This window comes from Chrysochloris asiatica, unplaced genomic scaffold, assembly GCF_000296735.1.
Source record: "Chrysochloris asiatica unplaced genomic scaffold, ChrAsi1.0 scaffold00262, whole genome shotgun sequence".
Taxonomy (NCBI): Eukaryota; Metazoa; Chordata; class Mammalia; order Afrosoricida; family Chrysochloridae; genus Chrysochloris; species Chrysochloris asiatica.
Genome location: NW_006408780.1, coordinates 3,264,712 through 3,278,469, shown reverse-complemented (window position 1 = coordinate 3,278,469; position 13,758 = coordinate 3,264,712). Strand labels below are relative to the sequence as shown.

Here is a 13,758-nt window from a genome sequence, read left to right as displayed (position 1 = left end):
TCTCTTCAGTATCTACCAATCCTGAAGACCTGGACTGACACAGAGGGGCTTTCACAAAGGGCTCCAACAGCAAAGACTGTGAGGATGGCGCAGAACCAAGAAACATTTCGTTCTGTTGTGCCCTAGGTCCTCAGGAGTCAGAAGTCATCCACAACAACAACAAGGTCCACTTTGGTAACCGTAAGTCTCAGAAGAAATACAATTGGAATGTTCCTTAGATGTGAGGATGGCGCAACTTCAGCTCCTTGTCCTTGGGCATGCCATGAACAGAGATCAGTTGCTAGGTCAAGCAGAGGGCCAACAAGAAGCGGGAAAACCATAGAAGAAGGACCAGGACAGTGGCCCAAACAACCAATGCAAACTCAGCAATGATCATGGAGCTGACCCAGGACCAGGCGATGGTTCACTGTGACGTCCATGCTGATCAGAACCCAGGACCAGGAGACGGTTCACTGTGTCATCCACATATATCAGGATCCAGAGCCAGACGATGGCTCACTGCATCATCCACATTTATCAGGACAAAGGACCAGACGATGGTTCACTGTGACATCCACGCTTATCAGGACAAAGGACCAGGAGACGGTTCACTGTGTCGTCCACGTTTATCAGGACAAAGGACCAGGAGACGGTTCACTGTGACATCCACGTTTATCAGGAGGCCATGAGGTGGAGCCAATTTGAGGCAACAGTGTTTCCCTTTTAAAGCAAACGCTGGCCTAGAGACTCCACAAGTACAAAACCCTTCAGATCATTCAACGTCAGTGTCCCATGAAGGGAGGTTGTGGCTTCCCTACTGGAGAGATAAGGAAATGTGTCCGGGATTAAATAGTTAGAAACCTCAAGTCCTGTTCTGTCACTTACTAGATGGGTGGTCCTAGGTAAACCCCTTTACCTGCCTACGGACCAGAGTCATCAACTCTCCAACACTGGAAATCATCCACCCAACCAGAGGTGTTACTGGTGTTAGGGGCCGTCGAGCTGGTTCCAACTCCTACTCACCCTAAAAGGCAGAGTCGAACTGCCCCATCGGGTTTCCAAGGCAGATGGCTGAGTCTGTCTCCTGCAGAGTGGCTGGTGGGTTTGAACCACCAACCTTTCAGTTAGCAGTCAAACACCTAACCACTGTGCCACTAAGGAGGGCTCCAGAGGTGTTACTATAAAGACCAATTAAGGTGTCTGAGAGAAGCTGTAAATGTTTGGAATGCTACGAAAACGTAAGGTGTCATACAAAAATAAGGTTTCACAGTTTTATTATCACTGAGACGACTCTAGGAACCCTGGTGGCACCGCAGTTAAAGTGCTTGGCTGCTAACTGATAAGCTGGCTGCTCAAACCCAGCGATCACTTCATCTGCCTCTTCCCTTCCTTGTCTACAATCAGTATTCCAATCGGATCAAGCACATTTAGCTACTTAGGGTTCATCAACCCTATCTTGCTCATTTCCCATCCTTGCATGTGTCTGTCCATCCTTGCATGCATCTGTCCCACCTTCCATCTGTCTGAGAAGCATTTCCTCATTTAGCTCACTTGGGAAACTTCTCTCCATGCTTCAGAAATGGATTAAAGTGTCACCTCCATTGGGAAGCACATCTGTGGCCCTGCCAGAGCCTAGGATTTTGTCTTCTGTGCTCAGTCAGCTCCGATCTTCTCTTTAGCTTGGTGTTCACCCAACATTAATTACATCATATCTGTTTACGGTCTCTTCTCCCCACAAGCCCAGATTGCCTCATACAGGAGCTCTGCCTTATCCCCACCAGCCATCTGTCAGTTGGTTGTACTGTGGTGGCTTGCATGTTGCCATGATACTGGAAGTGATACCACTGGTATTTCAGATACCAGCAGGGCCACCCATGGTGGACAAGTTACAATGAAGCTTCCAGATTAAGACATCCTAGAATGAAACACCTAGCGATCTGTTTCTGAAAACTAGCTGATGAAAACCTTTTAGAACACTACAGAATATATCCAACAAAGGGCTGTGAGGTGAGCACCTGAGGATACAAGGCACTCAAAATACAGAGTGACCGTTAGAAGTCACTCTGGATTGTTGTTGTTGTTGTTGTTGTTAGGTGTCATCGAGTCAGCACCGACTCATAATGACCCTATGCACAACAGAACGAAACACTGCCTGATCCTGGGCCAACCTCACAATTGTTGCCACGCTTGAGCTCATCAATGCTGCCACTTGGCCAATCCATCTCGTTGAGGGTCTTTCTCTTTTTCTCTGACCCTCTACCTTACCAAACAGGATATCCCTCTCCAGTGACTGGATCCTCCGGACGATATGTCCGAAGTATGACAGACGAAGTTCGGTCATCCTGGCCTTCAAGGAGCACTCTGACTGTACTTCTTCCAACACAGAACTGTTGGTTCTTTGGGAAGTTCATGGCACTTTCAATATTCTCCTCCAACACCATAACTCAAATGAATCAATTCTTCTAGGGTCTTCCTTATTCACTGTCCAGCTTTCACATGCGTATGAGGTTACTGAAAACACCATGGCCTGGGTCAGGCGCACCTTAGTCCTCAAGCTGACATCTTTGCTCTTCAATACTTTAAAAAGTTCCTGTGCAGCAGATTTGCCCAACGCAATACGTCATCTGATCTCTTGACTGCTGCTTCCGCGAGTGTTGATAGTTGATCCAAGAAGAATGAAGTCCTTGACAACTTCAATCTTTTCTCCATTGATAAGAATGTTGTTTATTGGTCCAGTGGTGAGGATTTTTGTTTTCTTTACATCGAGATGCAATCCATACCGAAGGCTGTGCTCTTTGATCTTCATCAGTAAATGTTTGAAGTCCTCTTCACTTTCAGCAAGCAAGGTTGTATCATCTGCATATCTCCAATCCTGATGCCATGTTTTTCTTCATATAACCCAAAGATTATTTGCTCAGCATACAAGCTGAATAAGTCACTCTGGATAGAGCAGCCGAAAATGTGGACTAAAACTCAAAGTTATTTAAAAAAAAAGACCAGATTTCCTGGTCAGAAAGAGACTGGAGGAACTTGAGAGTATGGCCTTCAAGCACCCTCAGGTCTGGAAGGGAACTCACCCTCATGACCCAATGTTCAGCCAAGCAGTAGATAGGTATATGGGGGGACAACACTCGTAAGGTATGCTCACCATGGAACGATTTTGACATGAATCGGCGGTCAACCAGTTGAACACCTTTTGATTACCGTTGGTCAATTAGCTGTCCAATCGTTCAAAATACAGGGAGCAGCATTTGCCTAGGGACAGAGTTGAGAAGGCCTGGAAAGGTGGGTGGAATGGAAACAGGAAGCACAGGGAGGAAGCGGGAGAAGTGTTGTTGCAGGGAGGGGGTCGTAGTCACTGAGATCCAGCAAAGTGTATGATTTGTTGACTGTAAAGCAGATGATTGTGTCTGTAAACAATTCACAAGAAAAAGTTTTTAAATAGAAAAATGCACAGTGGTTTCAACAATGGGTTCAACTACACTAACAGTTGTGAAGATGGCACAAAACGGGGCAACGTCCCATTCTCATGTCCCTGGCAGTGTCCCCATGAGTCGGAGTGGGCACGAAGCTCCTAACAATATGTCTTAGCCATCTCCTTTCCTAAGTGCCAGGCAGGGTCCCATGCATAGGTGTTCCATTCTGACTACTGAGTGGTGAATGAATGTTTAACAGAACAAATGAATGAAGGAGATATCCCCAGTGTCCGCTCTCACGTCCCCGCTCTCACATCTTTGAAAGTATAATGGGATTGAGAAGTCTTACTCCTCTAAGCCTTCTAGCATGGTCCCGGGGTCCTCAGAAGACAGAATGTCCACCATCTGGTCACTGAGCGCAAGATCCTCATTCACACCATCGGCCAAGATGAACTGAGAGTGTTCCAGCTTGTTGTCATGGTGCTGAACCTTCAGGAGAATTCCAGAAACAACCAAATTAGCACTTCTTCGTCTGACGGCCACGTGAGGGAAGGTGGGGGATCTGGAGTTACAAAGCCTGCTGGGCCCCACCACTGGAGAGCAGCTTCAACTCAGGCAAGCCACTGCCCTTTCCCGAGCCTCCATTTCCTCATCAGAGAACTGGGCTTACAATCCCTATAGCCCTATACAGGGGTGTTGTGTGGCTAAAATGAAGCAGTGTATGGAAAGGGCCTTTGTAACCTGTTTCACCGCCACCGCCACCATCTTTATCAACCTGACAGGAAACGCTCACCACCAACATGGCAGAACTCAGCACCATGGGTCTGGCCCGTGTTGAATTCTGAGACGGAAAGGACATGATAGGTTGTGAACGCCAGCTCTTTGAGTGTATGTTGTTGTTGTTGTTGTTGTTGTTGTTGTTGTAAAGTGCCATAGAGTTGGTTCTGACTCCTAGCAACCCTGTATTGAGTTTACGAGGAGTGGCTGGTGGGTTTGAACTTCTGACGTTGTGGTTAGCAGTCCAATGCTTATCCTACAACACCACACCAGGAGATGACAGATATGTTCGGCCTCCAATAATATTAGTTCTGCAGACATGGACAGTACCCAGGACTGACCTATAAGAATTCCTTTCTTCCTGCTGGCTCTGTATGTTGCCTCATAATTCTGAGGCTCTGTATGTTACCTGCTTAAGCTATTCCAACAACCAGGTAAGTGTTCTTGCCCCAATTTGCAAATAGGGAAACTGAGGCTCAGAGAGGTGTAATAATATCCACTGTGTAATAATATGACACTGTAAGATAAGGACTGGACAGTTAACCACAAGGTTGGCAGTTCAAATCCATCAGTCCCTGAGAAACCCTACATAGGGTCACTATGAGTCAGAACCAACTCATCAGAACTTAACAACCACAAGCATATCGCATAGGTGTCCTAATGTGGCACTATAGGATAAGCACTGGACTACTAACCATAAGGGTCTGCGGTTCAAAGCTACCTGACGCTCATGGGAAGGCCTATACAAGGTTGTTATGAGTCAGTACCAACGCAACAGCACTTAGCAATACAAGGTCACATAAAGGAGTCCTGTGGTGCAGTAATTAAGAGTTCGGCTAACAGAAAGGTTGGCGGTTCAAACTCAGCTGGTGTCTATGCGGGAGAAAGACTCCCTGTTGGGGCAGCGCTACTCATCAGCTGGGATGGCTGTGAGGCAGGACTGACTCCATGCTACTCAACAACCACAAAGTTCTCAAGAGCCAGGTTGGTGTTTGACCCCAAGTCACTCTCAGTCTGAAGGCTGTGGTCTCAGCTTGACATGGTACCTTAGCTCTCTGGTTGCTATCACGATGAGCAGAAAAATCAAGAAAGATGGGCAAAAGCGTTCATTCTGGGGTGGAGGGGGAAAAAATAGTGCAAGAGTCTATCAGATCCTAAATCTATTCACCCTTTGCTTATCTCTCCGCATAGTCACTGCCAGCCTTTAACCCCCGGGAGCAGTTTGTTCTTTTCTGGTGGAGAAGAGCTTGGGGAGAGTCCGTAGAAGGTCTGATTAGGTGAGCTGTGTTCCTTCTCCTCATTTTGGCCTGCCAAGGAGCTCACGGCTGACATCACTTTAGAACGACGGCCCTCTTCTCCCTTCTCCAGGAAGCAACAACGGAATAAACAAGTGGTCCTAGGCTGGGAGGGGCTTCCAGCACTCCAGAGAGTGGGGGTCTCAGAAGTCCACGTCCCAGGCTAAGCTAGGCCACTGTAAGTAAGTTTTCTAACCTCACAGGTCTCGGTTTCTTTAATATACTATGAGGGAGAAGGATGGTAGCTACACCTTGGGATGTAGTGCACCTGAAGACACCAATGACCAGAGCCTCCAATGGCCCTGCAGGGACACATCAAGTGTTGGAAGGGACCACATTCTTGTCAAATGTGCCCACTACCAGTGTGCCTGTGGTCAGCATCAGACAGCTCACCTCCCTCTGTGAACTGCCACCTTCCTCTCCTTCCTCTGCCCCTCTGTAAGAATGACCTTGGGGCTTCAGACCTCCTCGTCCAATTTCAGGAAGAAGAAGGAGAAATGATCAAGGCCAGCATGAGCCCAAGGCTGGTCCCGTGAGTGAGGAGGGCGTCAGACATAGCTCCAGCCTCCAACCTTTTCACCGATTCTGTCCCTCCCACGGCACTCGCTACTCTGTTGGGTTGGATGAGATATTACCATGGCCACACGGTATGGACCTCACAGATCACACTCATAGCTATAGGGTTAATAGGGGAAGTAAGTTATTACTCAGGGACAGTTTAAAAAAAGAGAGAGAGAGAAAGACGCTCAACACGGTGACAGTGATACAGTGGCTACAACAATGGGCTCAAATGTTAAGAGTTGTGAAGACGCACAGAACCGGTCAGTGTTTCATTCATAGTACACACGGCTGAGCTGGAAGCCTTTCGACAACACCTAATGACAACAATGACAACTTGGGATCAGCAGGATACAACACAGGGTCAGGACGAGAAAGTGTGGTGTGGTGAATTACCTGATGTGGCTCTTCAAGCCATAGTCTTTGTTGTTGCTGTTGCTAAGTTAAGTGCCATCAAGTCGGTTCCGAGTCAGGCGATCCCGTGTGGCTGTGTGGTTGATGGATTTGAACCACTGCCTTGTGGCTAGCAATCCAATGTTTATTCTACAGCACCACACCAGAACTCTATGCTCTTTGTAATTTCTGCCAAATGACTAGGGTTTTGTTATTAGTGTTAAGTGCTGTTAAGTCTGTTCTGACCCACAGTGACTCTACATGCAACAGAATGAAACGCGGCATGGACCTGAGTCAACCTCACAATTGTTGCTGCGCCTGAGTCCCTCGCTTCCGCCACCGTGCCAATCCATCTCGTTGGGGGCCGTCCTCTTTTTCTCCGACGCTCCCTTCATTGCTGTTGTTAGATGCCATCAAGTAGGTAATGACCCACAACAACCCAAAATAAACAACAAAATGAAACATTGCCCAGTCCTGGACCGATCTCACAGGCGTCGCTATGCCTGAGCCCCTCGCTTCTGCCACTGTGCCATCTAATTGGGGGTCTTCCTCTTTTGCTCCAGCCTTCCACTTCACCAAACATGATATCCTTCTCTAGTGACTGGTCCCTCCAGTTTGGCCATCCTGGCTTCTAAGGAGCACTGTGGCTGTACTTCTTATAACACAAATCTATTTCTTCTTTTGGCAGTCCATGATACTTTCAATATTCTCCTCCAACATCATAACTCAAATGCATCAATTCTTCTACGGGCTTCCTTATTCACTGTTCAACTTCCCCATGCATATGAGGTTACTGAAAATACTATGGCTTGGGTCAGGTGCACCTTAGTCCTCAAACTGAAATATTTTCTCTTCAACACTTTAAATAGGTCTTGTGCAACAGATTTGCCTAATGCAATATGTCGTTTGATTTCCAGACTGCTGCTTCCGTGAGTGTTGGCTTTCCAAGCAAAAATGAAGTCTTTGACAATTTCAATCTTTTCTCCATTTATATGGATGTTATTATTAGTCCAGTGGTGAGGACATTTAAATGATTATTTTTTGTTTTGTGTGTGTGTGTGTACATAAAACATTTTTGCTTTGCTCATTTGTGAAATATAAGACATAAATGGGGAGACCCAGGGAGGAAGTGGGATAACTGTTGTTGCAGGGAGGGGACTGTAATCATTGAGATGAAATAAAGTGTATAATTTGTTGAATGTAAAGCTGATGCTCTTGTCTGTAAACCTTCATTCAATTCACAATAAAAAGTTACGGGGGATAGTAAATAAAATGGCATATTGCATTAGGCAAATCTGCTGCACAAAGCCCCTTTAAAGTGTTCAAGAGCAAAGATGTCACTTTGAGGACTGAGGTTCGCCTGTCCCAAGAATGGTATTTTTAATAACCTCATATGCATTTGAAAGTTGGACAGTGAATAAGGAAGACTTTAGACGAATTGATGCATTTGAGTTATGGTGTTGGAGGAGAATATTACAAGTACCATGGACTGCCTATAGAACAAACAGATCTGTGTTGGAAGAAGTACAGCCAGAATGCTCATTAAAAGCCACGGTGGCCAGACTTTGTCTCTCATACTTTAGACATGTTGTGAGGCGGGACCAGTCCCTGGAGAAGGACATTATGTTTGGTAAAGTGGAGGCTCAGTGAAAAAGAGGAAGACCTCCAACGAGATGGCTTGGTACAGTGGCAGCAACAAAGGGTTCAAGCATGGCAATAACTGTGAGGTTGGTGCAGGACTGGGTAGTGTTTCAATCGGTTGTGCATGAGGTCGCTATGAGTCAGTACCAACTCAACAGCACCTAACAATAACAACAGAAATACACAGGTGACCACACACATGTGATGCTCGGTGGTTCAGCAGGTGGGCTGCAGGTGCTCTCAGCATTGGATGCAGATTACAACCATGCAGAGAGCTTCTAAAAGTACTAATGTTGTGGGCCCCTCCCAGGATGATCACCCCAGAATCTCTGGTGGTGCAGCCTGGCATCAGTGCTTGTGAACATCTCCCTAGCTGGTTTCCTGATGCAGATCTAGGATTGAGAACCACTGAACCAGGGGGAAATTTTCCATCTCAACACAGCACCAAACAAACGTCCTGCAGGAAAGAAAATTCGTATGGAAACTCACCCGATGTCTGCGAAACATGTTTCCCTTTAAACACTGATATCGGACCAGGAAGAAAAGCATGGTCCAGGTCAGGACAAGAGTGACCATGAAGGCGATAAAGAATCCAGCTGCATGGAGTCCATGGTTCGGTAGAACCTACAAGGACAAGAGACAGAGAAGGGTCTGCTTGTGATTTCAAGTCACATCGTCCAAGTCAAACAAATGACCATCAGTTCTATCAGGGCAGGAACTGCCTTTGCAGTTGGCACAGCCAGCCTGGTTTGCAGCCCAGCTCCACCCACTACTGGCTATGAAACGTGAGGAAGTGGCTGGAGCCCACTGCGCTTGAGCCTCCTTACAGCAAGGCTTCCACACAGCAAGTTTCCAACATGAGAGAAGCCCTTCAGACAGCCGGTGCATGGCAGCTTGCACTTTCTAGGTCCCTGGAGCCTCATACCCAGCACAAAGTAAACACTGAAGAAATGTTTCAATCCCCAAGAAGATACAGCACCCCGAGGCAGCACTGGGAACCCAGGAAATTTTCCCAGAGATGTGCAGCAGAATTTGCCAGAGGAAGAGCTGACAATGGGCTGTATCCCATCATTCTCTGCCCTCCCTCAGTCAGAGTCTGGCCTGCCCTGCCCAGCGGAAAGACTCTGGATTCTCAGAGCCTAGGAGAATGGACGTGGCTGGGGAACCTTACAAAAACAGGGAGAAGGCCAGGTATACTGGGCAAACATGCAAACGGTCAGGATGGGTTTAACATGCCTAGTCTGTTTCTTTCCCAGCGACAACCTGGGGCTGATGTGAATCCATCAACAGCCCAGGAGGTAAAGACATCAAATAGCATTATGAGGAGCAATGAGTTCCAGACACTTCACATTCCACCTTCCGCCTTTTCATAAGACCAGCCGGCTCATGGAGACCCCCGCGTGTGTCAAGAGTAGAATTATGATGGGTTTTTTGGAAGCTAATTGCCAGACCTTTCTTCCAAAGCACCTGGGCATTAGCCTTCTGGTTAGCAGTAAAATGCAGTATCCCTTTGCACCATCCAAGGACTCCAACAAGCAAACCAGGTGCCATTGGGTTGATTCTGACTCATGGTGACCCTGTGTGTTTCATTGAAACAAGGTGCCTCAGTATGGATTTGAACCATCAACCTTTCGGTTAGCGGAGTGCTTAACCATATGCACCATACAGAGACTAAGATAATGATGCCAACAGAGACAGTAGCAGCTCACGCTCATTCTCAAATCCGAGTTACATCTGAACCACCTTGGAGAGTTTATGAAAACACAGATTCAGGAATCCTTAGTTCTAACAAGTCAATATACCTCACTCAGCTCTCCCCAAGACCCACTGAACACTGGATTTCCAATCCTACAGATTACCTTGAGTATGTGAGTTACCTCTGAAAACCCCAACCTCGGCATCTGTGAAACAGGCACACAGCCATTACCTCACAGCGGGAAGATGGACAGCAACTCAAGCAAGCAAATGGTTAAGTTCTCCACGACTAACTGAAACGTTGGTTGTTTAAACCCACCCAGAGGAGCCACGGAAGAAAAGGCTGGCAATCTGATCTTGAAAAGTCACAGTCTTAAAAACCTATAGAATAGGGTTGATACGAATTAGAGCCAATTGGGAGGGCACCTAACAACAAGACAAGCCCAAGTTTCTTTGACAATATTTTCTTCCTTATTTACGTGAACTCTACATACAGCCTAGAAATATTTAGCGCAATAAAATTTAAATCTTGATTTCGTAGCCGTCTTGCCAACAGTGGCCCCATGATCCCACTTTGTCTAATGAAATCAGTATACGAATCTTTCCCTCCATTTTACTGCCTGGAAAGGGTGACAGGTCTGGAAATGCAGTGACTTTATCTCTGAGGATGGTGCAACAGTAGACAGAAAGCATGAGGTTCTTTAATGCTTCTACTTAGCCACTGCACTATGTTGAGACTGCTTTTCCAGGTGTTTTATCTAGTGAAATAAATAAAGTTACTGTTCAAGTAAAAAGAAAAAAAAAAACCACTATAGATCAGTTCTACTCATCACACCGCCGTGAATCGAAAAGGACTCCACGGCACCAACAACCTGAGTATCAAACTAACAAACTGAGAGAGAGCTTAGTGCAAAGTTTAGCTCATATATTCATTCAACAAGTATTTATATTGTTGGATATACACCAGGACATGTGTTAGACACGAATCAGAAGGTAGCTCGTTATTTTGTGTGTGGTTATACCCTGTAAGTAGTGTTGACTGGGTCTTGGGCTGACTCTCATTTCATGAATAAGGGCCTCGACTCCTGGTGTGGCATTGTAGGATCAGCACTAGACTGTGAATTGCAAGGTCAGCAGTTCAAACTCATTGGCTGCTCCTTGGAAACCCTATACAGGGTCACTATCCTTTGGAACCGACTCGATGGCACTTAACAACAACAACAGGAGAAAAATTTGAGGATGTTCTCAAGAGGAACGAATCCCTGGAGAAGGGCATGATGCTTGGTAAAGCAGCTACACTAATCAAGTGCCATCAAGTCAGCGCTAACCACTTCTGAGTTATAAACAGAACATCGGCCCACAGACATGCAGAGGAGGAAAACAGTATGGAAGCAGACAGCAATGGCAGATCAGCTGTAAGACTAGGAACTCCAAAGATTGCTGGCAACTACTAGAAGTCTGGTGTGGCGCTTTAGGAAAAGCATTGGACTGCTAAACACAAGGTCGGCAGTTCAAGCCTACCAGTTACTCCTTGAAAACCCTTTACAGGGTCGCTATGAATCGGAACCAACTAGATGGCACTTCACAACAACACTAGAAGCTGAAACAAACAAGAAAGCACCTTCCCCTAGAGCCATGCCCTGAATTCGGGCTTCTGGTTTTCTGAACTGTGAGGAAATAAAGGTCCCGTCTTTAAAGTCTCCAGTTTCTGGTATTTTGGGTAGGACAGGTAACTCAGACACACAGTAACAAAAGCTCTATGCGGTGGCCCATCCATCACCAGCAACGGGATCTAAGACTATAAATCTGGTCTAAGACAGCTTTATGGCTTTTTATAATGCTTGTGATTTTTTGGAGTACTTTAACCAACAGTTTCTTCTCAGAAATGAAAGGAAAATCGGTCTCTATATCCATTAGAAAAGGTGTAAGTCTCCCGGCGTGAAAATGAAGGAACAGAATTTCAAGTGATCTTGAGTTCTGTGCTCTCAAGCGCTGCTCTGACTTGTAAAGGTTAGGGTTCACAGTCAACTTGAATAGGTTAAGACTCCCAGAGGGTTAGCAGTTGGGATGTGTTTATTCCCATGGTGGTGAAACCTAATACAGGCATAGTTAACTCTATGATGAGCAATGATGAGCAGCCAATCAATTAAAAGGATGCTTCCTTGGGGGTGTGGCCTGCTCCCACTATAATGGACACTCAGAAAAGACTCTCTCTCTTCCACTGAAGGTCTGGGACTCTACAGTTGTAAGCCATATCCTTGATTGTAATCTTCTCTTTATATGGTGGTGGTGGTGGTTATGTGCCGTGGAGTCGGTTCCCCCTCACAGCAACCCTGTACAGGGTTTCTGAGGCTGTAAATCTTTACAGGAGCAGAAAACCTCACCTTTCTCCCATGTAAGAGCTGGTAGAGGTTCGCAGCCTGACTCATAACCACTATGCAACCAGAGCTCCTTTATATACACACACACACACACACACACACACATACACACATACACATTTCACTGGTTTTACTTCTCTAGAAAACCCAGCCTAAAACATGTGGTGCCAAGATTGGGGTTCTAGGGGGAAAAAAATCACCAAGATGACTTCTCTAAATTGGACCAGCTAATTTTAAAGGCACTGAGACAGAGTGGAAACAGGTCTGTCTCTACTTCATAGCAATCAGCCTTGGGCAGATTTTGAATTTGACTCTTTCCCCCTTTGTGGAGTCAGAGGAAGTCAGACCTGGCCTGCACAGGTTTGGTTCGGTTTTCACCAGTTGGCATCAGGAGCAGGATTCACTGCAATGGTTCTAGACTTATGGAAGCATGAGGTTTTGTAAAAGAAAGAACCAAGGGGCCTGGGAAGTGAAACTATTTTAGATTTTTGTTACTTTCATGGATGAAAGGACCATAGTGGATAAGATAGTTCAGGGAACAGGGGAGCAGCAGATTCTGAAGTTACTGAAATCAAATGTCATGCTGGTTGACCTAGATGGCTAATAGGGCACCAGAGTCCTCTGGAATCTACCCTGACAGAGACACAAGAGCATAATGTGCATGAACGGGGTTAGTGCAAGGAGGAAGACAAAATTGAATTTGAGTGTTTGGAAAAAGTTTCTGTGTTTGATTGCCTTTTGGATATTGGTTTCTCCTGCCTATTATTGTAAGATAGACCTACAAGTGTAATGTTGTTGTTGTTAAGTGCTGTCGAGTGGATTCCGACCCATGGCATGCCTGTACACGGCTTCCAAGGAGTAGCTGGTGAGCTTGAACCACCGGTCTTGCAGTTCAAACACTTTGCAGTCTGACACATTAGCCCACAGCGCCACACCAGGACTCCACAAGTGTGACAGAAATGAATATTGGAAAGCGTGATAACAGAGAGTTTGTAAGCCCACCTTCCATCTATACTATTGGATTTGCTATAAGGGGAGTTAGAATTTACTCAGAGAAACAGGCTTCTTTGTTAAGCCTTTGTAGAATATGGGGATTTAGGTGGACTCCTGAGTCCCACCCAGAACCTTCAGAATTGGGACATTTGCATTTGAAAAGACATGCAGACCCACCCAGAACTGCTGGGAGAACTAAAGATTTCTGACTGAAAGAAAGCAGAGGAAAAAGCAAACAGTCGATTTGAGTTTTGGAGGCATCAAGTCAAGGAAAGTCATCCCATGAAAGAAAATCCCCTTTTCCAGGACTGAAAATTAAAAGGAACCAGCTGGCCATATGCTTGCTGGTGACCACCTGCTTCTACATGCAAGTGGAATTGGGGGAAATGCAGCAACGAAGACTGAGTTTGGATGTGTTCTATTAGCACCTGCTAACCTTGAGACATTAACAACCTGTGATATGCAGATGATACAACCTTGCTTGCTGAAAGTGAAGAGGACTTGAAACATTTACTAATGAAGATCAAGGTACACAGCCTTCGGTATGGATTGCATCTCAATATCAAGAAAACAAAAATCCTCACCACTGGACCAATAAACAACATTCTTATCAATGGAGAAAAGATTGAA

At 45.9% G+C, this 13,758-nt stretch overlaps 1 protein-coding gene across 1 annotated transcript in view; it reads right to left on the bottom strand.

Annotated features, from left to right (window-relative positions):
* Nucleotides 1-13,758, bottom strand: part of EVC2 (Ellis van Creveld syndrome 2) — a 158,481-nt gene that overhangs the window by 106,411 nt on the left and 38,312 nt on the right. The window contains exons 9-10 of the mRNA XM_006874141.1: nucleotides 8,549-8,683; nucleotides 3,745-3,884 (exon numbers count right to left, since the gene is read on the bottom strand). Coding sequence (XP_006874203.1) covers nucleotides 3,745-3,884; nucleotides 8,549-8,683 — 275 coding nt within the window. The remainder of the gene's footprint in view (nucleotides 1-3,744; nucleotides 3,885-8,548; nucleotides 8,684-13,758) is intronic.